The 27,036-nt window shown below is 35.6% G+C and overlaps 2 protein-coding genes across 4 annotated transcripts in view; one reads left to right on the plus strand and one right to left on the minus strand.

Moving 5' to 3' along the window:
• LOC114946394 (homeobox protein Nkx-2.4) overlaps nucleotides 1–11,167 on the plus strand; it is a 40,986-nt gene extending 29,819 nt beyond the window's left edge. For all 3 annotated transcript variants that reach the window (XM_029322855.2, XM_029322854.2, XM_085489758.1), the window contains one exon: nucleotides 7,779–11,167. In XM_029322855.2, coding sequence (XP_029178688.1) covers nucleotides 7,779–8,114 — 336 coding nt within the window. In that variant the 3' untranslated portion in view covers nucleotides 8,115–11,167. The remainder of the gene's footprint in view (nucleotides 1–7,778) is intronic.
• A 14,262-nt stretch (nucleotides 11,168–25,429) lies between these two features.
• Nucleotides 25,430–27,036, minus strand: part of Rat1 (5'-3' exoribonuclease 2 Rat1) — a 33,155-nt gene continuing 31,548 nt past the window's right edge. Inside the window, exon 17 of the mRNA XM_029322953.2 lies at nucleotides 25,430–26,953. Coding sequence (XP_029178786.2) covers nucleotides 26,894–26,953 — 60 coding nt within the window. The 3' untranslated portion in view covers nucleotides 25,430–26,893. The remainder of the gene's footprint in view (nucleotides 26,954–27,036) is intronic.

The raw sequence follows: 27,036 nt of genomic DNA on the forward strand, positions 1-27,036 counted from the left end.
TTAAGGAAAATAAATAATAGAATCACACAATATATTAAATCAGCCTATACAAACATAAAGCTTTAGATTTTTTTATCAGACAGTCATGTCGCGAATATGTAGATATATGATACATCAAGAATGTCTAGAATCTGTCGAGGTGTTCAAACCGGAGCTTCGCAATCGCGCGTAAAAAACACGACTCGCGAAGACGATGTTGATGAAAAAAAAAAAAAAAAAAAAAGAGACGACAGGGTGCTGCGACGACTTCTCCGACATATGCCGGTGGTAGCGTTCAGATTTTTCCCCTTTTTCATTTTATTCCATTTCCACCCTTCTCGCGGAGGTAAAAATTTCAAGTATCGGTGCGAAAGAGCGAGCGAAGGGGAGAAAAGAGAGAGAGAAGGGACGAAGGAGAATATAGATCCGAAAGGGGGAAAGAGAAAGATGAAAAAAAAAAAAGAATGAGCGAGATGAAAACAAGGAAAGAGAAAGAGAGAGAAATCCTGTGCTGGGGAGCCGAAACAGGCTCTCGAGGGCCAGTCGCCATCTTGCCGTAAGTACAGTCACAGGCAACACCTGGACATAAATCGAGAATACGGTCGATCGCTTCTAGGATTCCTCTATTCTCGATTTTCTCTTGATCCCGAGTCAGTTTTTCTTCCCGTAATTATAGTATTCTTTCCTCTCTTGTGCGCCGTTGCTCGCTCGTCGCTCACATTTTCTACGTGATTACGTCACTGTATCAAAGCGAGAAAGCGAACAAAGGTTGTTATAACAATATTTTTATCCATGCATATCAATAGAAATGAGGATTGAGAGGAAAATCCTGTAATAGAGAAGATGTGTTCGATCCTGACGTAACTTCGAAATGAAAAAAAAGAAAAGAAAAAATAATAATGATCTACGATACAAAATATGATAATTATGATTAATCGTGTTATACGCTACTTGACGTTAAATATACTACTTACAATTAGCTTCCTATCTCGCAATCGTTTTTTGCTCCGTCTGTCATGTTTATAAAAATTTCCATTCTCTCAAACTCTTGTAAGACTACGCTATTTTTCCAATAACACACACTTTCACCGGAGAGAGAAAGTTTAGCATCTCTTTTGCATATAGGTATATCTTCGTAAAATATTAGATCCGAATATTTAAAACACGTTTACAGCGATACTTGTATGATCGCACAGATGAAATGCGAGGAAGAGAGGGAAAATTAATGTAATTAACTAAAAAGTTGGCTGCCGAGATTTTATTAAGCACCGCCTTTTCTTTTTTATCGGCGAATTTTTGCTGAACAAAGAAGATATTAAGAGATTTCCGCCGGGACCCTCGTTTCCGCAACGAATGGTATTCAATTGTATTCATTTTATAAATGTACTTGCCTGCTTTCAAATCTAATTCCGTCACCATTGCACGCGCGTATTTTAATTACATTACAGAAGCTTTGATCGAGTCTCATTCGCGAGAGACTTGGAAGAGACTCTAACTTGGAGGCTGGACAAAATTTTGCTCCATTTACATACACGATTGATCGAACAATGACTCCCCTTTCCTTAAGGGTATATATTTAACCCTTCTATTCATTGAAGCCTCCTTGTATTTTATTTCGAGCGGAGGTTTCCGAGGTTTTTAATATTTCAAGTTACTTTGAGTATTTGGATACGCGATATTTATCGACATCCCTTTATATTTGGATGTGTATTGACAGAAGGATCAAATCTAGCTGTTTTTATACAAATTCATTCTTTATTTTTCATTATTTTTCGCAAAGCGTTTCCATTCTTATTTTACGTCATCTGTCATTTCAAAATTCTCGCAAGGAATAGATTAGCTATACACAGAGAGAATTTTCTCTTATTGTTAGACTTTACCCTTAAAATCAGGCTAATTAATATCTACCACAATAAGACAAAATATGTTCGATTAATTTTACTATGTACATATTAATATTTTTTATTGTAGTAAATATCAACATGTAGAGAGACTTTTATAAAATTGGTCAATACCATATTGTCCCACGATTACCATAATTTTTAGAGTAAATTGTAAGAGAAAATTCTCTCCGTGTAGATATTAATATTTTTGATTGTAAATATTAATCAGTTAATTAACCAGAAACTCTTATACCATATTGTTCCACGATTATCATGATTTTCAGGGTAAATTCTAAGAGAAAATTCTCTCCGCGTACTTAATTATAGATTGTCTGTTGAGAGAGCTTAATTTATATAAAACCTCAAATTTTTTGATCGACATATACCTTAAATCTATATTTTTCTTTCTCCCAATCGAGGCAAATAATTCTTGCACGGAGAGAAGTTGAAAAAAAGATCGGCAAGAGAGCGATGCGAGAGTTAGTTTCTATTAATATTAATTTTTTATTGTGGTAAATATTAATCACTTAATTAATCAGAAACTCTGATGTCATATTGTCCCACGATTATCAGGTTTTTCCGGCTAAATTCTAAGAGAAAATTCTCTCTCTTGTGTAGGCAAATGTCGACGCAACAATATCGCGCGGAACGTTATCTCGCATCGCGATCGCGATTTCCATAATGTAGATCCGTAACGCAACCTGGCCTGGCCTTCCTAAAGGTATACTACTCGACTCCCAACATGGCATAGGCATTTTCGCCGGAAATCGTTTAACGCGCGTGGACTAAAGTGGCTAAAGTGGCGTGACGCGTGACGCGCGCGCGGACCGTCATGCGTTTAGCGTAATCGTCACTTTGTCAGCTTGAAGTGCACGGCATGCCTGCACTTATGCCTCTCACGTACGGCAACGCGCACGTAAGTTCGCGTATACCGGGGCCCACTCGAATCAAATCGGTCGTATACCTCCCGGACACTCGACACAGTGGACGGATTTGCATAAAAGTGTCTGCTCTCGCGCGACAAAAAATTCATTGCCCGCATAAAGTTATTCGCCACTACTCCCATTGGTTGCTTCATATATTTGTCTCTCTCTCATGTTTTTTTCTTTTTTTTCTATGCGTATTCATTGTGACACTCTCTTTTTTTAATCGCGCGCAAACAAATTGTGTAAAAGTGCCGGAAATAAAGTTCAGAGTTCTTTTCGTCATTATCTTGAAAAAAAAGAAAAAAGAGAGATTGCAATTATTTTATTCCTTCCGAGAATCACACTTTTTTCCGACGATAAAAAACTAAAGTTGTTTGAGAAAGTATATAGGTATATTTTGATAAGATCGCGTGTTCGATCCATGATCGCGCGACAGAAACGAATGACGTAACGAGATGATCGAAGACGAGACGCTGATTACCAGCGAGAAATCACGGTCGTCGAGCGAGAGCAGAGGACGTTATTTTTCAGCGCGATCGTATTATTAAAGTCTCACTGGCAGAGGAGATCGAAGAGGAATGTCGTGTACCGAATGTTGATACAGCTGAGTGGTCGTTCTGGCAGGTATTCGGTCTGCTTGCTCCGGCTTCTGTTTGGTATGCCGTGGTAGAGCCTCGTGGGGTTGACGTACAGAACAGGGCTGTCTCTATACGCCTACGGATTCTGTGCGAATAGAAAACGCGATTTCTCTCATATTACGATTGTAATCCCGCATTTTCAGTCGAATAGAAAAAATAGGAAAGATATTAACGTTCTCTTTTTACAAAGAGAATTTTCTCTTAGAATTTACCCGAAAAATCATGGTAATCGTGGGACAATATGGTATTGGCAGAATTTTATAACAGTTTCACTGATTAATATATTTTATATATCTTATTGTGATAGATATTTTTTGTTGTGGTAAATATTAATCAGAGAAACTCTTACAAAATTCTTCCAATACTATTTATATATTGCGCTATGATTACTATGATTTTCAGGGTAAATTTTAAGAGAAAATTCTCTCCGCGCATGTTTCAATGGCTGCAAAATTTTCATGTTTAATTTAGAGTAGACAAGAACGAAGAAAATTGATTATTAACAAATTTAAGAATTTAATTCTATATATAGAGTATAGAGCAATTATTAAATGATGATAGTTACTATATAAAAGTCTGTTTCAAGATGAAGTCTTATTCTTTGATAATATTTCTATTTACATTTTAAATTCAATTTCTTATTTCTTGATTGTCTTAATATTAAAATAAGATTAATGTAACTCACATATTTCAAAAATTACACCCAAACTTCATCATTAAAATCTAAATAAAATCATATAAAACTATATTTTTCTCATAATATAGAAAATAATTTCTTTGCTTTCTATTTTGTCAAATTTTCAGATAAATACATCTCTAAAAAAATGCTTCTCTCTGCAAATCTCTGAAATTTTATAATAATCTCTTTGAATCTAAGGAATTAAAAAAACCAAAAAAGTCTCGAATATTTCGAATATATTTATGTAGATATATATGTATTCATATTTTCTTAGATCGGACAAGTTTCATATCGGGTCTGTCCACGGTAGCCGGTACTGTTTATACGTAACTAGAGTCCATCGTGCGTTCCACGTCTAGTCGTGAATGCTGATCACGGGATATCGTGCGGGTTAAGTGTCTTTACCGGGCCTACCGCGTTGCGCATGTTTGCTCGGAACACAGAAGCGCTTAGCCCAGGTCCTTGCCGGCCCACGTATATATCCCGCGTTTGTTCACGCAGCATCCGTCCAGTCGAGTCGAGGAAATTGCACGGTACATGTGTGTGCATCAGAGTACACGTTTAAAGTGCATGTGTGCACTTGTGTGCCGCAAGGAACCTTTGGTAAACGATGGCGTTTCGATCATCCATGAGAAACGGGTTTGATAGTGCACGAACGAGCTTATTCATTCAAGAAAACTCCGACGAGATTATTATAAATCTAACTTGTTAACGGAATAGTTTTAGATTTAAGTATCTCTGGTTTGAAGACGCAAATGACGAATCTATGCGATTATTTGACGAGTCACGTTTTATCTTAATCACTGTAAAAAAATACGTAAAATTACATAAATAATAAGTGTAATTTTGTATATATTTTTTTTGAGTGATGCAAAACTGTCAAATGAGCGATTTAAGGAAAAATGAAAGCACAATAGAACTTTTTTGCGCGATAATCAATATATACATTTTTTAAATTTTAATGTCTGTTAGGATCTTCTAAGAAATATGTTTATTTATATATAATTAATTGCTGTATTAATAGCTTTATAGATATTATAATGGGTAGATATACTTGTGTATATGTGTGTTTTATTTACGCATTGTTTGCAATGAATGTCACACAGTGCTTATACTATATGACACCGATATTTATATTCAAGTACATCTTTTAATGATGTGTATTTTCTGTCTATTTTCAAGATACAAGACTCTTTTCTACAGAATGATTCAATACGTTAACTGTCAAGGCTAGAATCGGCTATCACAAACTATATATTGTACATTAAGATTTTCTTACTCTTCTTTCCTCTTGAATCTTTTAAAATGTATTTAGTATTATAAGAATGTGTTATATAATTAATTCTCACTTCTTCAATTATTGAACTTTGATATTAAACTTTGAATAGAGACGGTAATGAAAAAAAAACTGTTTACATCAGATTATTTTCTTAATAGTTTTTTTTTTAAGTATATTTAATGACAAATAAAAATTTAATTCACAAACAAAGTGGAAAAGATAATTTATAATTAAAATAACACGGTAAAAAAAGTCAGATATGATCTGGAAAATATATATATTTGTATCATTTCGATCGAATATTTTTTTAAAATTAAAATTAATATATTTTACGTCGCGAAATAAATTCTTGAATTTCTGATTAAAATTAAAATTAGAATCAGTACTAAGCGCATTTATTTGCAGCCAATATTGATTTGTGGTCGAATGACGTGGGATCGTTTAGCATAGCAAGATAATCCAATAATGATGACGTAACGAAAATGTAGAATTATACATCAGTAGACATATCGAACTCGTGAAAAAAAACTTTAGTTATTGATAACGTAATGTTTAAAGTTCAGTATGCCATAAAATCCAAAACAAGATATAATGAGCTCTTGCACAATCGCAATATCGCTGTATAGATTTTTCATGTTTTTCCTTATATTTATGCTTATGAATTTCCATGTGTCGATATAATTATCTCATTATTATATATTATATATATCATTTAAAACATATTATAAGAATTATTTTTAATATAATATACAAGTTATTTGGAATCTCATAATATATAATGGTCGATATGCGTGTAATTAATCAATGTGTAAGATAATTTAAAAACAACTATTGCTTTATAAAATATATATGATAAACTTCACTTATCGTTACACCTGTTGCTCCTAGCACTTTTATGTACTTTTTACGAGTGCTTTATAAGAAATAATATAATAATATAATGTTATAGGACTTTTCTAATATTACAATATATACACCAATAAATGTATAAGTTAAAATTTATTTGATACATTTTGCAAGCGTGAATTCCGCGAAATACTTATTAATATTAATGAACAATTGATTACGCGCAATTTTGCGTTATACTTTAATCATTTCATTCAGGTATTACTTTCCGTAATTTATTCATTTGAAATAAAAATCGAAGCAATAATAGAATGGAAAATTATATTATGACTAAAATTATTATCTGATCTGCAATATTTATGTATAAGCATATACATACAGTATTACTATGCACTTTTAATTTAAAAATGGTTTTACGTTTAAATAGATTATACGTTTAAATGAAAAGCACGATGAGAAATATTTAAATGCGAAAGTATTCGTTTAAAAAAAAATAACTTTGAATATTGAATATTTTTCTGCTTATATATAAATCGCGAGATCAGATAATAATTTTAATCGGAACATGATTTTCAGCCCATATTGCTCCAATTCCTATTTGAAATGAATAAATTGCGCGAAACAGCTGCGTTGATAAATAACCCTCGTCTCGCGTCCATGCTTACAAGTAATTTTAATCGCGAGAGTTAATTAATCGACGCCGGTCGATAATCAGTAATTGTTCATAGGGTGTGATCGCATTTGGCATCTCGTGGTACTCGTAGCGATTGCATTTCGAGAGGTAATGCGACGACATATGAAGCGGCTCGTGCTGTTGCCTGTCCGCCAGTGGTGGATGCATTTCAAATGCAGATTGTCGAAAATAATGATGGAAATAGTTTCGTTATATAATAAAATATTATATTTTACCCCCTTTTATATTTTTATGGAGATGACATAGGCACAAATATTTATTTTTTTTAAACGTACAATAAAATTGAAATAATATATAATTTTTTATATAATTATATTTATAAAGGTTATATAACATTTATATAAATTTTTTATATAATGTTTTATATATTTTTTGTTCCTTAAATGACAGGTACAAATTTTTTTAAACGTACACAGAGAGAATTTTCTCTTAGAATTTGCCCTGCAAATCATGACAATCGTGGGACAATATAGGATATTGGAAGAATTTTATAAGAGTTTCTCTGATTAATATTTTTATCACAATAAAAAATATTAATATATACATAGGAAAATTAATCGAACATCTTTTTTTACCTTATTGTAGTAAATATTGATTAGAAAAACTCTTATACATATAAAATTCTTATTCCAATCCTACATATCGTCTCACGATTATCATGCTTTTCAGAGTATAAATTCTAAAAGAAAATTCTCTCCGTATATAATAATCGACATAATAATTGAATAAAAATATACATATAATAAATACTTATTAAAATGAATAATTATAGATGTTTTTTGCTGTTGACATCACAATGAAATATTTATAAATAAAAATTTTCCTTATTCACCCGGGATGATTGATTGTTTCAGAGCGCGAGTTCGCCGAGACGGGTCGCGGTGCCGGTGCTGGTGAAGGACGGCAAGCCTTGCGGGAGCGGCGGCGGGAACGAAGGTAGCCGCGGCGGGCCCAGCGCGGCCCTGGCGAGCCCGGCGCCGCACATGACCGCGGCCTCGAGTCCGCACGGCACCCATCACGCGGCCGCCTCGTCCCATCACTCGGTCGTGGCCACAGGCGTCAGCCACGTGATGAGCTCTCAGAGCCTGCAGCATTGCTCGTACACGCGGGCCGGCGCCCAACAGGGGATGCAGCAGCAACAGCAGCCGCAGTGCGGCGCGTATCTACCGTTGCAGGGCCGCGCCTGGTAGTGCGCGCCATCCGCGGCGGGGGCCGCGGCCTACGCCAATCCCTCCGTCGCAGGCCCATGGGCCCTCGCCGCGGATCCGGCTGCTTGGTACGCCATACCCGACGACAGTCCTTAAGGGAGGGAGGGAGTCACGACGCGACTGATCGTCGGAAGTGTCGTCGACGGACGATGCTTCGTCCGGGATGAACCCGGAGCTCTCGCCGCGACTCATCAGCTTTGTGCGTCGCGGGATGGGTCTGTCTGTCTTTAAAGACTTGAGAGTGCACACGGCAGTAAAATCGCAGACTCGACTTTGAGATTGCGCGCGAGAGATCTTTCTCTTCTCTATCTTGCCTGAAAGACTGTCCATAAGCTGCGCTCGCGATTATCAAGAGGATAATCTGTCTAATTGGGTGTGACGTAGTCATAGTCATGCTCTAATCGTGCGACTTTGTTACAGCAGCAATCGACAATCGATGAGTATACGCTCAGTGATTGTAAGGACTATTAGTGTGATAATTTGCAATTATCTATGCTCAGTGAGTTATGCGCTCGTGATTGATATGGACCGATATCGGTGATATTACGATGAGAACACTCCGAATCAGGATTATCGTACATCGATACACAGTAATCGAGCCACGTGATTTTATATCTGTCAAATGTCGAGTGTTCGTTGCCAAGTTCTAGCAACGACCGCTTCGTCGAAAAAGATGGATCTGCATCTTGCATTTTGAAAGGAAGCCAGCCGCTATAAATGTTTTTATTTGCGGAGAGATCGAAAGTTTCGCGAAGAAGGAGATCTTGGTGATGTATTTTCTTGTTAACGCAAAGACTACGTATTTTATGTAATGCGAAATGACACAATTCCCAAACAACGTACTTTATTTATTTAAAATGGCAACTCCCAGGTCGTTCGATAAATTAATAAACGTCGTGAGAGAGATGACAAAAGGTTGTAAAAAAATAATATCAATGATATATTCTGATAACGACTAGTTAGAATCAAATGGGAGAGGTAATAATAGTCGCGTTCGGAAAGAAACGCAATTGATCGAACAGTCATCGTATAGCTGCAGATCTGTTTTATTTAACTAAATAACATTATACTCTTTCTGCATATATAATAAAATAAATATACACGTTAAAAAAAAATTGCAAAACTTAATTAAAACTACCAGCTAAATTTTTATAAGCAATCCGACGAAAAAACAAAATCAGATATTTTCAAAATTAAAAAATTCAAGAAAAAATTGTTTTATATACATACATACCAAATGTTGCGATAATATATTCCCTTTATTTACGATTTTCATTCGGCAAAGATTTATTCGAATATCATTTTCGCTTAAAGACATTACATGATAAGTGCATAACAGATTGTTGCTTTATAATGTCAAATTTCACATTTGATCGAATAGAAAACAGAAATTTCTATATATTTATAAAATATTCAAACACGTAATATTCACACATACAACATATAATGTAAGCAACTGATTTTTGCATCGATTCTTTCGTCGAAATATACGCCTGTTTTTCGGGAGAGCGTTTCATCTGCGAAAAAAATGTAATTTCCGCAGATCGCGTTCGTATATATTTTCAAATTCGTTTGCAGTGTCTCGCGCGGAAATAACACGACATTGTGTAAAACATACGCTGGGAAATAAAACACGCTACGTGCAACGAAGAGAGAAAGAGAGAGAGAGAGAAAACGGATTGTTCGCCTCGCACCGAATTACCGTTGCCGGTGCATCCACTCGATGGATTGAAACCCGTCGATTCGAATTACGAAATAGTACACCCCCGCGGTGATTGTGACTGCGATTTCAAGCCGAACGCGACGCGACATCCGACGCGACATCGCGAGAGCCGGACATTGTGTCGACTCGTGGAAAGTCATTTCCGAACAATGCGTTACGCGCGGGATTTCGTCAAACAACGTTCGACGGAATCCAGGACGAGATATTTCTGCGCTCCGCATTGTCCGCAAATGCAAATATACGCGATATACTGTTACATCGACGCATATATTATTTCGTCTGTCGGGACATGACATTTTTATATACCGATGCACGGCCAATCAAAAAAATACCGATTACAATATGAAACGCGAAATGAGATTTTCCATGATTTTTTTATGAATTAGCATTCTCATCCTGCTCGAAAAATTCCTGAAATTTATTATTTTTGCAAAACAAGAGAGTGCAATTATTTATAAATGTCATAAATCTCGTCACGGCCAGAGGTGTCGAGCGAGAAAAAAAAAAGAATGTAAAAAAACAGTCTTTGTGTTTCATAAATTTGTCGAATACCGATTTCTATAAAGACGAAGATATTAATATTTATTTGTTTTGTTTTAATATTATGCTTTTATATGTCTACAGATGAAACAAATTTTACTCGATTAGTTGCTGGAATTTACGACGTTGTCACATAGATGACGAAACATATGTTCCATTGAAATTTTATTACAGTCACGTAATGCATCTTATAAATTAAACAAAAGGTAATATATAATAATCTTAATTTGTTGAGAATAAAAAAAGGATATGTGATTTTATTTATGTACAATAGTGCTTGAAAGGAAGGGAGGGAATTTTGTTTCCTGCAGGAAAAAACGAGAAGTTGAGGGAAGAAAAGTATGTGAGAGGAACGAATCGGAACGTTTCCGCAAGTGAGAATCTTAGGACAAATGTAAAGTTTACAATTTCGCATACTCGATTGTAAATGACACATTGTAAATACACGTTTGTCGTAAGTGACACGTGCGCATGTGAGGAATGGTGTTGTGCGTGCGTGCGTGTGTGTATGTATGTGTGCTTGTGTGTCAAATCAACGAATTTCTAAATCGAGCGAGAGATGTTCAACTTCTACATAAACGATTTAGCGAGGACGAGCATTATTGAGCATTACATTATAACGATTAACGCAGAATAAAGAAAAAAAAAGTATAGGATCGACGATAGTGAGTAGCGTGTCATGATGAGAAAATCACACAGCTAGAGATTATTATAAAATTTTGTAAATAATAAGAGAGATATTAATAAAACACGATACTTATTCAAACGCCAACTGAATCTCGTTTACATCTTGTCTGCATTATTTTCTCTACTTTCTCGCTTTTTCGTTCTTTCGTTTCTGTTCACCCGAGAGAACAATAAATAATCAAGATAAACATTTCTCTTTCGATGTTAAAAATATTTATCTGCATATTATTTCATTAAATTATAATGTAATTATATGATATTTAATATAATATTTATTTCGAACAATATATAAATTTTAATATTAATTATTTAATATTAACAATTTAAATATTATTGTAAAATATTAAATTAAATATTATTCTTATTAATCTACTTTGAAAAATGTAGAACATTTATTAAATTATTCCATATGAAGGAATGTTTCAATTTTTAACGAAAAATAGTATATAATCGCACAAAAATGTGAGCTCTTATCTTCTTTAATTTAAACGAGAAGTCGAATAATTTAATAAATCGTGCAATAAATTTCCTAGATTATATCGATCTTACACAAGTAAACTTATTAGGTCCTCTCAGGAACGCTCTGGACAAGGAGTACCATTCACCAATCAAAATACGAGCCCTCGTCGCGCTAAGAATGTTTCATTACATCTCTCGCGATTTTCGATCACTTCGCCTTGACGACGCACCTTTGGCGGCCGCCGGATGAGACGCCATGGAAACACCCCTGCGCGAGGGGTGAAACCAACCCCCCGACGAGAAAGGGGGCACAATTCCCGCGAACGTGTACCTACAATTATTAAGGTAAGCCGATCTCTCCGACGTAGGTTAATACCTACAGGTATCGAGCGGAGTCAGCCGGTCGTTATTGGATATTTTCCAAAAGGGAGGCACGGCTTAAAGGATGGGGGTGATTTATTAAACGCACCGTGACTAATTATTCCCGAGAAGAGAAGACGAGATCGCGATATCAAAGAGAGAACGTAGTTTAAGTTTAATGCACAAATTACTGGGTCAAGAAATGAATTATTATTAATTTATACTCTTTACACGAACGTAGGGTTGAGGAAATTTGTGAAAATAAGAGTTTCATCATTGTAAGTAAAAAATAATTTTCTAATTCAAGAGAATTCATGGTAATCGTGTGAAGAATTTTATAAGAGTTTCTCTGATTAAATATATTTTGCATCTTACTGTGATAGCTGTTAATATTTTTTTTTATTATGATAAATATTAATCAGAGAAACTCTTCCAGTATCACGATTTGTCCCACGGCTACCATGATTTTCAAGGGTAAATTCTAAGAGAAAATTCTCTCCGTGTATCTAAAAGATAATAATTAAGTCTTAGACAAACCATGTGATAATATTAAAAATATTTCATATAATAGAGTTCAATAGATTGTTCCAACAATGTATTATCATTTAAATCTTAAAACATAAAATTAAGGGAAAAATTATAAGGAAAATATTCCTTAAAAATATATACAAATTTCATTTGACCCTTATTTAAATTTTTCGAAAGATCCATACATCTTCAATTCTTGAAAAGAAAAATTTGGTTCAAAGCGTATTCCACATCGATCAGGATTCACGTGGAAAGAAGGGAATCGGGAAACAAAACGCGCTCTTTCACGTGTTGTTACGCCATATACATGTACAATGTGTGTGTGTGTGTGTGTGTTGTGTGTCTACGTGTCGCGTGACATACGACGAGAGGTCCTGACAATGACAGGCCTCCCGCTTCCCGGTGGTCACTCTTATACAGTGGTATCCCATATCGCGCCCCTTCCTCTCTTTCTCTCATTCCGCCCGCCATTATCATATTTATTAACTGCCGCTCGGTACTTATATCTACACCTATTCGCTGCCATTCCTATATAATATAATCCGTGCTAGTGACAGCAGCACGTGACACTGCCTACGATCGCCTTCCTCCCTCGATCCCTCTTGCGCTGCACCGGTTGATCCCCTTCGGTCCCGCAATTCGCACCCTTATATTCCGCCGCTGCAGATTTGTTGTCGTTTGATGCGATTATATACCGAGGATATACTGAAGTTTTTCATTCAAACCCACGGACAATATTCGTGGAAAATTCGAAGGAAAGCTGCGCGCAACTTGAAATGATCAGCTGATTTAAGGAATCTTGACAATACGAACGAGAGCTTTTCAAGTTTCGAAAGAGCAAAACTTTGTCGAATTTTATAAAAAGCTATATAGGAAGGCGATCTCTCATCTTTTTTCGGTCCAATTATATTGTATATGGAGAACATTTTACTGTTCATCAAATACATTGGAGTATAAAAATTATAAATTTGTTTCGGACATCAAAATATGTATAATTACAATGTGTTCTCTCGTGATAAAACGTATATATTACTGTGTGATTTTTTTTATAACGTTAATATGTGGCTCTACTATAGGTATAGTTTCTCCGTATCGAATTCCTATACAAATGAGAGATCATAACGATAAGAAATATCGTTAATGCGCAGTATGTTTCATTGTCGGATTATAGTTCGTAATCCATCGCGCGAGCCATCAATTGCGATGCTGCAAAGCAGCTTTGTCCGCTTCGTTAACTATTTCCGATGATAAATTCCACGCCATCCCCCCACGTACGAACAACATGTAGCATATGTGCTCTCTCGCTATGATCTCCATGGTGATTTTAAATCAATCGCACGGGCTTGTCTGCTGCAGCGAGCTCCATTTCTCTGCGAGATAATGTACAGCGTGCGATACAACAAAATAGCAGGCAATCAAACTAGAAAATACTCAATGCACAAAAATTTTGGATATATATTGTAAAAAAAGATAGAGAATTCTCTTTTAGAATTTACTCGGAAAATCATGATAATCGTGGGACACAATATGGTATTGGAAGAATTTTATATAAGAGTTTCTCTGATTAATATATTTTATATCTTGTGATAGATATTGATATTTTTTATTGTGGTAAATGTTTAATCGGAGAAACTTTTATAAAATTCTGTCAATACCATATATTGTCTCACGATTACTATGATTTTCAGAGGGTAAATTCTAAGAGAAAATTCTCTGTATTATATATTTATTATATAATTCAATTGTGAATAATATAAGTTAAATATATAATATATAATAGATATCAAAATGTATATGAGGAATTTTAATAAATATAATATTTAAAACTGTCTAGAGTTTGCTAAAGCACACTGAAACAAATGTGTCAACTTGACTAAACCTTTCAACTAAATATTATTTTGTTAATAATAATGTAACATAAATAAAAATATTTAAATTAAATCTAACAAAATGTACATTTGATTTAAATACTAATGTACATGCTCAATTAACAAAACAGCAATTTAGTTGAAAAGTTTAATCGAGTTAATAATTTTTTTCAGTGCAGGTTTGGGAAAGTAAAATACTTAGAAATTGAGTCTAGCTAACGATCTAAAAAGAAAGCCGGTACGATGCTCTATATATATATATATATAAATCTCTCTGTCGCAGCTGATATCTCTCGCGGACTTTATACATACGCATGGCACAGTTTTTCAATCGCGCCGACAGGTACTTCTTGCCGCGAGATTCCTTCTGTCGATTGTAAATTCATGAAGGAAGACCGCGCCCTACGTTCATGAATACCGAGGAGACAAAATCATGGGGTTGTCTCGATCTAAGACGCCGCGTAGGAGCATCAGCAGCAGCAGCTACGACGACTTGTACGCACGTCGTCCTCGCCGAGGATGCTAATGCCCTTTGGGCGCCGCATCCCTCGACTCTTCCACGCAAAGGGTTGCCTCTTTGTTTGCGTAGGAGAGCGGGCGTGAGCCTCCGCTCCTACTCGTGATTCATGGGACCCTAGATTATATCGGAACCTACCCTTCGCGCTGCGCGCGCGCGCACGAGACTCAATTAGATCCCTGTCAAACTGTTATTATAGGATCGGATAGGGAAGAGATGACGATTAAAGTGCCGATTAATTACCGCGAAATGTCTCTCGCGCAGCGGAGACGACCACGCAGTTTTTCGAACGAGCGGAGTTTGTTGTCCTATTCTCCGCGTTATTTGTAGCGATCCAAAATTTCTATCCCCTGTTTATATATAAATATATGGAGTAAGACAGTTTTCTTATTTATTAGGATATAATAAATTATCTCTTTAAGATCTCTTTATGATGAGAAGAAATACAGGATGAATCCTTTATTATGTGTATATCAAGTGTAACAAAACTTTTCCATAGTGATTGATATTTAAATATCCACAATCTCGCTCTGATTTCTAATGTATAGCTGTGCTAATAATTCATTCCTAGCTTTACTGATAAAAAAATCATTAAAAAAAAAAAAACAGAGCACACAAGTGATGCAGTCAAGATTGTGTATATTTTTTAAATTGTACGAGAATGAAAAAAATAAAAAAGTCATTGAAAAGGCGGGAATCTACGCCTCCGTAAAAATGTGTCACCTTGTCTTTCGCGAGAAGGAGGAAAGGGATGATTTCCAAAAGCCAATTTCAATCTTGTCTCGAGCGGTAACGCTATACCACGATACAGATACCTGGCGTAAGAGCGAATATCGCGAATTCCCTCGTCCTCCATAGCAAAGGCATCCTACCATAGCAATTACCTACCTACCGGCACAAGGGAGTCGAGTAGCAATATCTGGACCCGTTATTCAGTTCGGTTATCCCGACTGGAATGCTTTGTGTCGCCGACCGGCTGCACATCTATCTGTACAAACGAATGTCTGTGAAATATATCGCCGCGTGTATCATAAATTTTGCATTATTTCGAATAAATTGTAGCCTCGATTCCATAAATGGTCTTGGCGAGCTGATAAAAATCGGATCGATTAAGAGAACCCTTTCGCTCCCTCGTGAATTCGTTCTATGTGTTTAAGCCCCTATATAAAATTTGCAAATATATGTACAGGGAAATTAAATGACAATTTTTTTGGATTTTTGTACCTCATTTTAGAAATATCGAGGTTCATGTTCCTTATTACAAATAATTAAACAATATGTTCAATTTGTAATTAATAACATTTTTGATTAAAACAGATCTGACGAAAACAATTAACTCAATTTTCACAAATTCATGTTAAAATGGAAATGAGTGTTTGGCTACGAATTAAAATCTGAAACCAAAATATAACATTAATTGCTCTTGACTGATGATTTGCTTCATTCGGAAGTTTATTCCAAAAAAAAGGAGAAAAGAAAAATTTAAACTAGATATTTTTTAATTAAGATATGTTACTTTTGTGATTCAAATGCTATTTTAAAACATTTATATTTCACTCATCAAAACATTCGAAAATAATAGAAATAAAATATAATTCCAAAACTTGGATCTAAAAAAATCTAAAAAATTGAACGTCTAATATTTTACAGCATTTCTTAAATTTTAATTTTAGTAATATAATTTATTTTTTATCACAGCACGGATCAACGAATGAAACTAAACATCATTAAAGTTGCAACTTACTGTGTGAATTCCATGTAATATTTAATTTAAAAATAAAATTTGTGATTCTCTGAAGCAATTACGGGAAAAAAAAATCGACAAATCAAAAACAATTTATGTTCTCTTTTTCTCTTAATTTTCAATCAACTAATATATTTTTATATGTCTTTATATATATGTTATTTTAATTATTAATTTTGCTGAAATAAAAAATCCAAACATTTTCCATAATCTTGCTTCGAGCACCGAAATGTCGACAGAAATATTCTGAAACTTTGACAAGTTTCTTTGATAAATAATAATCAATATGATTAAGATGTACAACCATATTCTTAAATTAATATATGCTCCGTAAAGATATTTCCATATTAAATTAGAACATGTGTTGACACTCTAAAAAAAATTACACATCAAAAAATATCGCTTGCGACGATAAATAGAAGATTATTAGTAATTTCGTACAGACTTGCGATATCATTTTAACACGTGATTTTTTATCAGAGAGAAAACCGGTTAGTCGTATAGTCTACAAAGGGTGATTTAAAGAGATGTAAGAAGATCTAAGAGAAAAATTACATCGATCCTAAGTTTTAAAAGTTGGGAGGTTGGAGCTTTTTCCTAAAACTTAGGGTTTAAATCACGTGAAAATCATTCTTTGTAATTTACTGGAGTCGAGGATCGACCTAAAAACCGCGTCGATCTTCCGCCGACGAACCGGAGCGCGTGATCGCGCCAAAAATAAGGGAAAAAACGTACGACAATTCGGCCAATTCGTACCTATAGAAAGATTTGGCGATACCTCTTCTCTCGGGAGAAAAGCGTCTACGTCCGCGATACTCTTTCGCTCGGATCGAATACGCGCCAGCGTACACTTCCTCAGGTCGGCGAGGAAGGGAGCGAGCGCTGGTGGGAAGATCCCCGCCTATGCACCAGGTATTTTGCATACTGTCGTCGGTGAGCGCCTCCCCTTTCCCACTCCCTCGACGTCGGGGTTACGCCCCGACGAGTCGGTTGGGGTGCGGTGCTCCATTCGGCGAAATAAATCGTTGGAACACCGAGAATTCCACCTACTGACCGAGACTCTTCTCGGTTGCCCGAGACGAGAGAGTGATATCGTTCCGAGTGATTCGATACGTTGCCTAAAATAGCAACGCGCGAACTAAAAATACGCTCCATCCGCGATGATTAAAATCCTAGATGCGCGGTTTTGCTCCGGCTTTTTTTGCCCGCGTGTTTTGCGGAAGGATCTTGCAGTTTTTTACCGCGATAGAAGAGATTTCAGTTTTTCATATAAATTCTTAATTCAAATAAAATTGATGTAAGCATTTCAGAAAAGCGAGTAGATACCTATGATTGTTCGCGTCGAGATCGCATGAAGGAGATTTTCATATGATTTGATACGTTGTCTAAAATAGCAACGCGCGAAAAAGTAATATGCTCCATCCGCGATGATTAAAATCCTAGATGCGCTATAGATACGAATTGGCCGAATTATCGTACGTTTTTTCCCTTATTTTTGTTTCGCTCCGGTTTTTTTTGCGCGCCTGTTTTGCGGAAGGATCTTGCAGTTTTTTACCGCGATAGAAGAGAGATTTCAGTTTTTCATATAAATTCTTAATTCAAATAAAATTGATGTAAACATTTCAGAAAAGCGAGTATACATCTATGATTGTTCGCGTCGAGATCGCATGAAGGAGATTTTCATATGATTTGATACGTTGTCTAAAATAGCAACGCGCGAAAAAATAATATGCTCCATCCGCGATGATTAAAATCCTAGATGCGCTATAGATACGAATTGGCCGAATTATCGTACGTTTTTTCCCTTATTTTTGTTTCGCTCCGGTTCTTTTTGCCCGCCTGTTTTGCGGAAGGATCTTGCAGTTTTTTACCGCGATAGAAGAGAGATTTCAGTTTTTCATATAAATTCTTAATTCAAATAAAATTGATGTAAACATTTCAGAAAAGCGAGTAGATACCTATGATTGTTCGCGTCGAGATCACATGAAGATTTTCATATGATTTGATACGTTGTCTAAAATAGCAACGCGCGAAAAAATAATATGCTCCATCCGCGATGATTAAAATCCTAGATGCGCTATAGATACGAATTGGCCGAATTATCGTACGTTTTTTCCCTTATTTTTGTTTCGCTCCGGTTTTTTTTGCGCGCCTGTTTTGCGGAAGGATCTTGCAGTTTTTTACCGCGATAGAAGAGAGATTTCAGTTTTTCATATAAATTCTTAATTCAAATAAAATTGATATAAACATTTCAGAAAAGCGAGTATACACCTATGATTGTTCGCGTCGAGATCACATGAAGGAAATTTTCATATGATTTGATACGTTGCCTAAAATAGCAACGCGCGAAAAAATAATATGCTCCATCCGCGATGATTAAAATCCTAGATGCGCTATAGATACGAATTGGCCGAATTATCGTACGTTTTTTCCCTTATTTTTGTTTCGCTCCGGTTCTTTTTGCCCGCCTGTTTTGCGGAAGGATCTTGCAGTTTTTTACCGCGATAGAAGAGAGATTTCAGTTTTTCATATAAATTCTTAATTCAAATAAAATTGATGTAAACATTTCAGAAAAGCGAGTAGATACCTATGATTGTTCGCGTCGAGATCACATGAAGATTTTCATATGATTTGATACGTTGTCTAAAATAGCAACGCGCGAAAAAATAATATGCTCCATCCGCGATGATTAAAATCCTAGATGCGCTATAGATACGAATTGGCCGAATTGTCGTACGTTTTTTCCCTTATTTTTGTTTCGCTCCGGTTCCTTTTGCCCGCTTGTTTTACGGAAAGATCTTGCATGCCAGTTTTTTATCGCGATAATAAAGACTTGTATTTTTCATATAAATTCTTATTCAAATAAAATGTAAAAATTTGAGAAAGACGAGTATATATGACTGTTCGTGTCGAGATCACAGATGAAAGGAGATTTTCATATGATTCACTGTTTAAATTTGCAATCATATCTGCTCATATTCTGTCGAATATTTTATTAGGAAATTTCTTTTTAGAAAATGAATAGGTCTTGTAAATATCTTGAACTCTGTTAAAAATACTACTACTCTGTTAAAATTCTTACTTGAAGAAGTTTCAGTTAACTAATAATTGAATATCCTCTATAGAGAACTAACGCTAAGAGTCCTTGGGAAAATCTTAAGCAGGACTTCGATCAAACGTCCTGTTTGCGTAAGAGGAAGACCTGTCAAAATGACGTACTCATAAAATAGATATATTTATTTCTTATCCATGAAAAAGCTAAGAGACCTAATAATTTTACTATCTCTCTATTGAAAATACGTCCAAGCTAGAATTTTATATGAAGATGTTAACTGAAATGAAAAATATAGACATCAAATATTAATTCATTAACAATATGACAAAAGACAAAAATCTATAAAAGAAATAAGAAGAAGAAGAAAGAATTATGTTGAGATAATACTAACTTATTTCTGTTCATTAAGAGTAATGGTAAAATGATGAGTTTGTTAAGAATCAAATCATTTTGCATCGACAAATTAAATTCATTTTTTTTGCAAATAAATGTACACAAAGTCCTCTATTTTACAACGCATGTAAATATTTTAAGTTTCGCTGTAATACCGAATAATTGATTGTAACAATTGTAAAGCTTGACAATTTTATATCGAATAAGCATGATAATAGTGGCAAATTTCTTGTTTTCAGTGCAAAAGCTACAAAAATGTTTACATTTATTCCAGCGAAAACATGTACAAAATTATTAGAGTTCGTTAACAATTATGAATTTCATCAAAATTGTCGAATAATGTCACAAATTTAATCGAGCAAACGAAAATCAAATCGTTTACTCATTCAGACCTCTCATTTTACCATTATATTTGCAAATTTAATAAGATTCAGTAGATTTAGACTAGATTGAAATGATCGAAATTTATTTTGACAGAAATCATATGACTTTCCACAAATCATCAAGACATTTCGGTCGGCATTTTCATCACCCGTGTTCAATGAGAACTTTTTGTAATTTTATCCGCGTTATCACCAAAAATGTGCGTCGCCAAATAAAAACAAACATAAATAAATCGCGCGCGAAAGAGATCTAAATTCGTATATACACATACATACGTGTACAGAATCTCGCGCAAGATCAAGGGCTCTCTTTCATCCCTCTCAATCTCTCGATTCAGCCGAGGTAGAGATGCCAGCAGGCATTGCAGCAGTCGGAAAAACAGTTGCGAGAGAGCACAAAAGCCCGTCGCTCGTCTAACGAGCGATTAAAGCCCCGTCGTCGTCCGACGATGACGATGACGACGGTTGGCTCGAAAAATGTCATATAAGATGGCATTGTACGCGCTCAACGTTGGCGCACTCGTGGCTCCGTTGGCGCGTACACGATGGCACATTGTTTATCGAGCGGCTGGCACACAGAAGCCGAGAGCTGCGCACTCGCGGCTTTTGTCAAATTATGCCAACGCTTTCTCTTACTCTTTCTCGAGCGCAGGGCGCGCATGCATACTTCTATCAGCCGGACCCAACCGGAGAGGGAGAAAGAGTGACGAGTGCCACTCGACGAGTGCGCCCACGGAGGGAATTATATCGCGCGGTTCCCACACACGGAGAAAGAGAGAGCGCCCTGAGGCCCACCAGGGTGCGGACCCCTATATGCGGCGAAGACGAGTAGCGAAGTCATTCGGAGGCGTTTTCCGTGAAAGAGACGGCGCGTCGTTACTTCCGCGAGACTGGGCGGTCGGAGTCAAGGAGTCCGATTATCGAAGGATTTCAGGGGGGTCCGCCGGAGCCTGGCCGCAGGTGAGGCCCGCTGTCTCCGGTGAGCTGCGGGACATTATCGACAGGCGGATGCCCCGCGCGGGAACGTCGTGGGGTGCCTCTGCCACGGAAGTCGGTCCTCGACGCCCTGCGTCGCGAGAGCCCTCTCTCCTCCCTATTGAGCCAACTGATTATTTAGATAGGGACGTTAACGCGACGGTACTACACCGATTAAGTATCGAATACCTCGTTTTCATCGCCTTTTCCCGCGATGTTCCCCGTAATTATTATTGCCGATTTTTCTCTCTAAACTCTGAAATCTCGGAAATGCGTCTACTGTTGTTCGATACTTTCTGTTGTAATTAAATGCTATCATAGGATTTTCTCTTCAAATTTACCATGGAATCGTGGGATAATCGTGGGACATGACAATGTGGTACTAGAAGAATTTTAATGAGAGTTTCTCTGATTAAGATTTATCACATAATATATGTAAAATATGTTCGAAACATTTTTAGAGAAAATTCTCTTCGTGTAAGAATTATTAAAATTATATTAAGAACTGTCAACATTTTCTAATTAATATGGAACATTTTCGGATCTATTCAGAGGTCGAAATATTATTAAATAAATTGGACAAAATTGATGAAATTTGAAGTATATACCTGCTATTTTAAATATTAATATAATTGAAAAAGATTAAATCAAAAATATGTCATACAAATAAAAATACTGAATTCATGACATTTCTCTATTCGATAAAATTTTAATTCAAAGCATATATAACACGTGTTCGCCAGCAAATTTATTTTACTTTTTTAGATTTATATAAATAATTATATTTTGTATTAAAATACTCATTTTCTCTCTCTCCCTCTTTATTCTTATAAAAATTTCTATTTTCAACCTCGACATTTGTCTCTCTTTTATAGAATATTTTAAGATTTAATTTATACCTATAAATTGTAAATAGGAAACTCTTCTATTTGCACTTTAAATAAACAATTTCTCATTTAGAGAATGAAAAAAAAGAACTTTTAGCAAAATATGGCTATGGATTAAAAAGTTTCAACGAAGAATAATCTAACTATTTAAAGTTGAAAGTATCAAAGATACTCTCGTCCATTTAGATCGCGCCTCTTAAATTTCGTCAATATATCAAATCTCATCAATCTCGATTAAATTTCAAAAATCCGCGAGCGACGAATCTGACGAATCTTCATCGCGACTTCGAGCTCGCAATTAGCGCTGAAACTTAGCCGCTTTGTGCGGCAAAATCGGACAGAGAAGTCGACATTTATGTCTACTACGCGAAGGAAAAAAAAACGCGCGCGGCGAACGCGTTTAAAAAGTACGTCGACGCCGAGGGAGATCCGGGCTTCGAGGGTGGGTTAGCGATTGAGCTCTCGAGCACTTGAACACGAGCCGGAGAAGAAATGCGGGGAGAACAATGGACAGAGAGGTAACCCAGGAGCTGGTGCTGCGTCATCGCGGTGGCCTATGGTAGGAGCCACGTCGCGTAACGAGATGCGCTCATCTCGCTCACCTTTCCTGTCTTTCACCCGTGTAGCTGAAAATCGACCACCCACCGATCCTCCGCGGATTCGCGCCTGTCTTTTTCTTAGCACGGAGATCTGACGGCCCCTTGTTAATCCTTCTGTCAGCGCACGATTTTTCACCCTATCATCAATGCATGGGTAGCTAAACACCAACAACGTGTTTTCGACGCATTGCACCGGAATAATTTTCGTCTTAACAGCTGCTGGATATCAAACATTTTCTTTCTTATTTTTGTTTCCGAATTTTTAACATTTAAAGCTGCTTCGGACCCCGGGTGTCAGTTTATTGACAGAAGGGTTAAACATCGAACGCGAGACAACGACTTGTTCACTACGATCGCTATTTTTGTTGTCGCTTAAAAATAAACTCGCTGTTTCTTCTCTCTTGCCGTGTAAAATAAATAAATAAAATGCAGAATTGCCTAGCTCTTCATTCAGTACTCAAATATAGAGAAGTTTCTCACTTAGAGATTTAAAATAGGAGACAAACTAAAATTCAATCGACAGAAAAATGATATTTGACTGCTCAAAATAAGAAAATAGATGTTGGTTAAAAATTGAATCAATTTCAATGTGGGATACTATGATACTACTGTCTATTCTTTTCCATTTAATTTTTACATGTAAAATCTCAAGAAGTTGATATTGAATATTATTTTGTTAATTGATTTGTTATAGAAATATTTAAATTAAATATAGCATATTAAATCTAACAAAACATATATTTGACTTAAATACTAATATATGTTCACTTAACAAAATAGTAATTTAGTTGAAAGGTTTGGTTAACAATTTTTTTGCAGTGCTTATACGGCAAGTTGCAGAAGAGGAAAAAAAGGATCAGCAGCTGCTTGATCTTTCCGCGTGATCTCGCGTCTTAAAAAACGATTTTCGGGCAATGGCTGCTTATTAAACGACGTACTCGTCGGAAGTAGAGGGCATATAGAAAAGTAGAAGAAAGAGGCAGCGCGCACTCTCTTGGCTACTTGGCATTTACATCCATCATCCATTTCGCGCACGACGCGGTCCTCCAGTCCCTATTATATTTTCGAGCCTCAGACGCTCGCATCCCGCGAATGCACGAGAGTGTACACGCGCGTTTTTACGTTAGCCGGCGTTAGCAAAGCGTAGGTAGGTAAACGCGTATGTTCCACGTATGTGTATATGAAACGAGAGAGAAGGAAGGAAAGAGAGAAGAACAAAAGAGGCTTCGACGTTGCATGCGATCGCGCGAGGCGAGGGCGCACCTGGACCTTCCTTCCATGTGCTTCCACGAGGGTCCTCACCTTCTACTTCGCGATTCAATCACCCAACGGACCCCACACACCTTCGTACACCCAACTTTTTCCTTCCTATATTCTTCTCGTTTTTTCTCTCTCTCTCTCTCTCTCGTCTTTCTTCTCGTTGCACGTATGTCATCGAAAGATGTGTCTATGTGTCAGGAGCCAAGGAATATTTTATGTTTATGAGTTTTTGTTCACAGATTTTTGTAGTCATTTGTGATATTATAAAAAAAAATCAATTAATTAAATCATGCATTTTTAATTAAAAATATAGGAATGTCAAGAGTGTTAGAAGCGATCTCGACAGATTTTGTTGAAAAATTCTAATATTTATGACCTAAATCATACATTTTTAATTAAAAAATTGAATCAAACTTTTCAGCAAAATCTGTCAAGATTGCTCTGAAAAACACTCTCCTCTATTTTACTCTTGACATTCCTATTTCAATTCCTATCAGCAATTGACATTAAATTTCAACCGTCTCCTTTCGTCAAATCAGATTCCGCGTGCGAATAAGCACGAGCGATGACTTACTTATATTCGACGTGGATGTAAAAGGACGGCATTGTGCCCCGCTGCTGCTGGACAATGGGGGAGAAATCGAGAGAGCGAGTGTTGTATGTGTGCCTGATAAGCGACCGCAACCTACTAGCAGCAGGGGTAGATCTCTCGGCGCAGATAGAGCTTTATTTCATCAGAGGGACAATAACGAAACCGCGCGATAAAGCGAGTCGTATGCGCTTCTATTTTCTCCCGGTATACGTGTGACACTCAACGATCCATTATGTAATCGCACAGTGCGAATGAATCGCTATTATGCGCGAAAGATGTCGCGTTAAGAAAAAAAACCGAGAGCGAGAATTCTTTACTCTCTGTCGAAAATATATTAATTGTGAAACATGATTCAATGCACTCATTTTATGTAATTATTACCTGTTATAAGTTGTACCTGAAATTTTTATTTTATATCATTAAAAATTGTTATTTATTTCGATTCTTCAATCGAGCTTGTCGTAAAATAATTTTAAAAATTTTCAGAAAATACAAAAAATTCAGAGTGAGAAAGTCAGAATGTAGTCGCGTTAAAAATAAAACGAGAATATATTGTAAAACATGATAAATGCATTCACTGTTTAATACGATAATTTTATGTAATTCTTACCTGTTATAAGTTATACCTGAAATTTTTATCTTATATATGATTAAAATCATTGTTATTCCTTTCGATCCTTCGATCGAGCTTGTAAAATAATTTAAAAAATGTTCAGGAAATACAAAATTCATAAGGAAATATCGTGTATTTCAATACAGAGTGAGAAATTCAGAATGTTACTTACGGTCACACCGATATATTGTTATATCTTAATATTTAACATGCGCGAATTCTTTCGCGCACCAACTTCGATATCCGATTAACCTGATACATTTTTAATGTATCGACAATCTTAACTAATACATAATTTACGATATTCTTGTCAACGTACTCGTTCTAAATATTAGACACAGTAATCGTCCGAAAGCTGTGAGTTTTGTCAAAACGATATTATTACGAGTGATGATCGTAAACGTTGTACTTGATTGCATAAGATGAAAGACGTCTTTATTTCAATATGCTTCTGTGCCTATACTATTTTTACAAACACATGAACGAAGCGATCGTTACATTCAATATGAATGCAGAATTTAATTAGTGTAGGATACACACTGTTTAATACAAAATGCAATAGCGCGTAAAGAAATAGAAAGAGAAGCGTTCTTTTCTCTCTCTTCAAATTCTAATACTGTGCATCGGTCTCTTTTATTTGTGATAACTCATGTTAGTATCTGCATTCGTAACATATGTACCCCGAGTTGAAATTTTGCGTCCATTTTCCATCTCAATTTTTAATATTTATTATTTTGGTACTTTGAACATAATCAGATATATCATCATTTCTTCAAATTATTTAATAGTTAATATATTATAATAGTTTTGTTCAAAGTTCTAAGAGTGAGAAAACATTTGTTTATTGTTTATTTGAGGTACAAAGAGGAATATTAATTCCTGCATAAAAGTTAAATATATTTCTCTAAAAATTATAAATATGAATAAAATTGAAATTAAAAACAATAATATGAAAAATTTCGACTCGGGAATATATATATAACAAATATAAATATAATATAAAATGGTGTATTTGTTTTTATGCGTTTTCTCTTGATCGTGAATAATCGAGTATTGAAATATAATACGAAAATTGAAAAAAGAAAAAAATTCAATCAATGTGTCTCGAAAAAATATATAAAACCGAAGAACAACGTATAACTTTTGAAAGGTAATGCATTTTAAACTGGTATTTTAAACACGCATATTTTACACAAATATTTATACATGATGTATCTTGCAGAGAAAATCACAGGTAAAAACAAGCAATGTTATATTATCCGATTGATAATATCACGATGTTTTTAAAAAATGCGAAATACGAACACAGCACTTGCAGCGCGAAATATTCAATCGCGTTTCTATTGCAAATTTATCGAAAACTTCAGCATGCCTTCCCGTTTACTTTGTATATATTTATTTCATTTAGAACGCGTATTTTGACCAAGAAAAATGTGTGATTCTATAATAGATAATAATTCCTATAAACCTTACCTTGTTACGATTATTATGCATAGCGATTCTTCGCAAAAATTCAATCTTAATTATTACATGATAACGTGCGACAAAGTTAGTCTACACTTTTTTACATTTTGATGTCTACATCGATCGTCGCCATCTGTCTCGGTGACCTCCTCCACCATTTCCTCGAGAATAATTCTATAACATGAGATATAAGCGAAGCATCTCGATTAAAAATATATTCTATGAAGAGATACTACTTCGATCGATAATATACTATT

The sequence above is a fragment of the Nylanderia fulva genome, unplaced genomic scaffold (genome assembly GCF_048542155.1).
Source record: "Nylanderia fulva isolate GAGA-0341 unplaced genomic scaffold, ASM4854215v1 Scaffold9, whole genome shotgun sequence".
NCBI classification, from domain to species: Eukaryota; Metazoa; Arthropoda; class Insecta; order Hymenoptera; family Formicidae; genus Nylanderia; species Nylanderia fulva.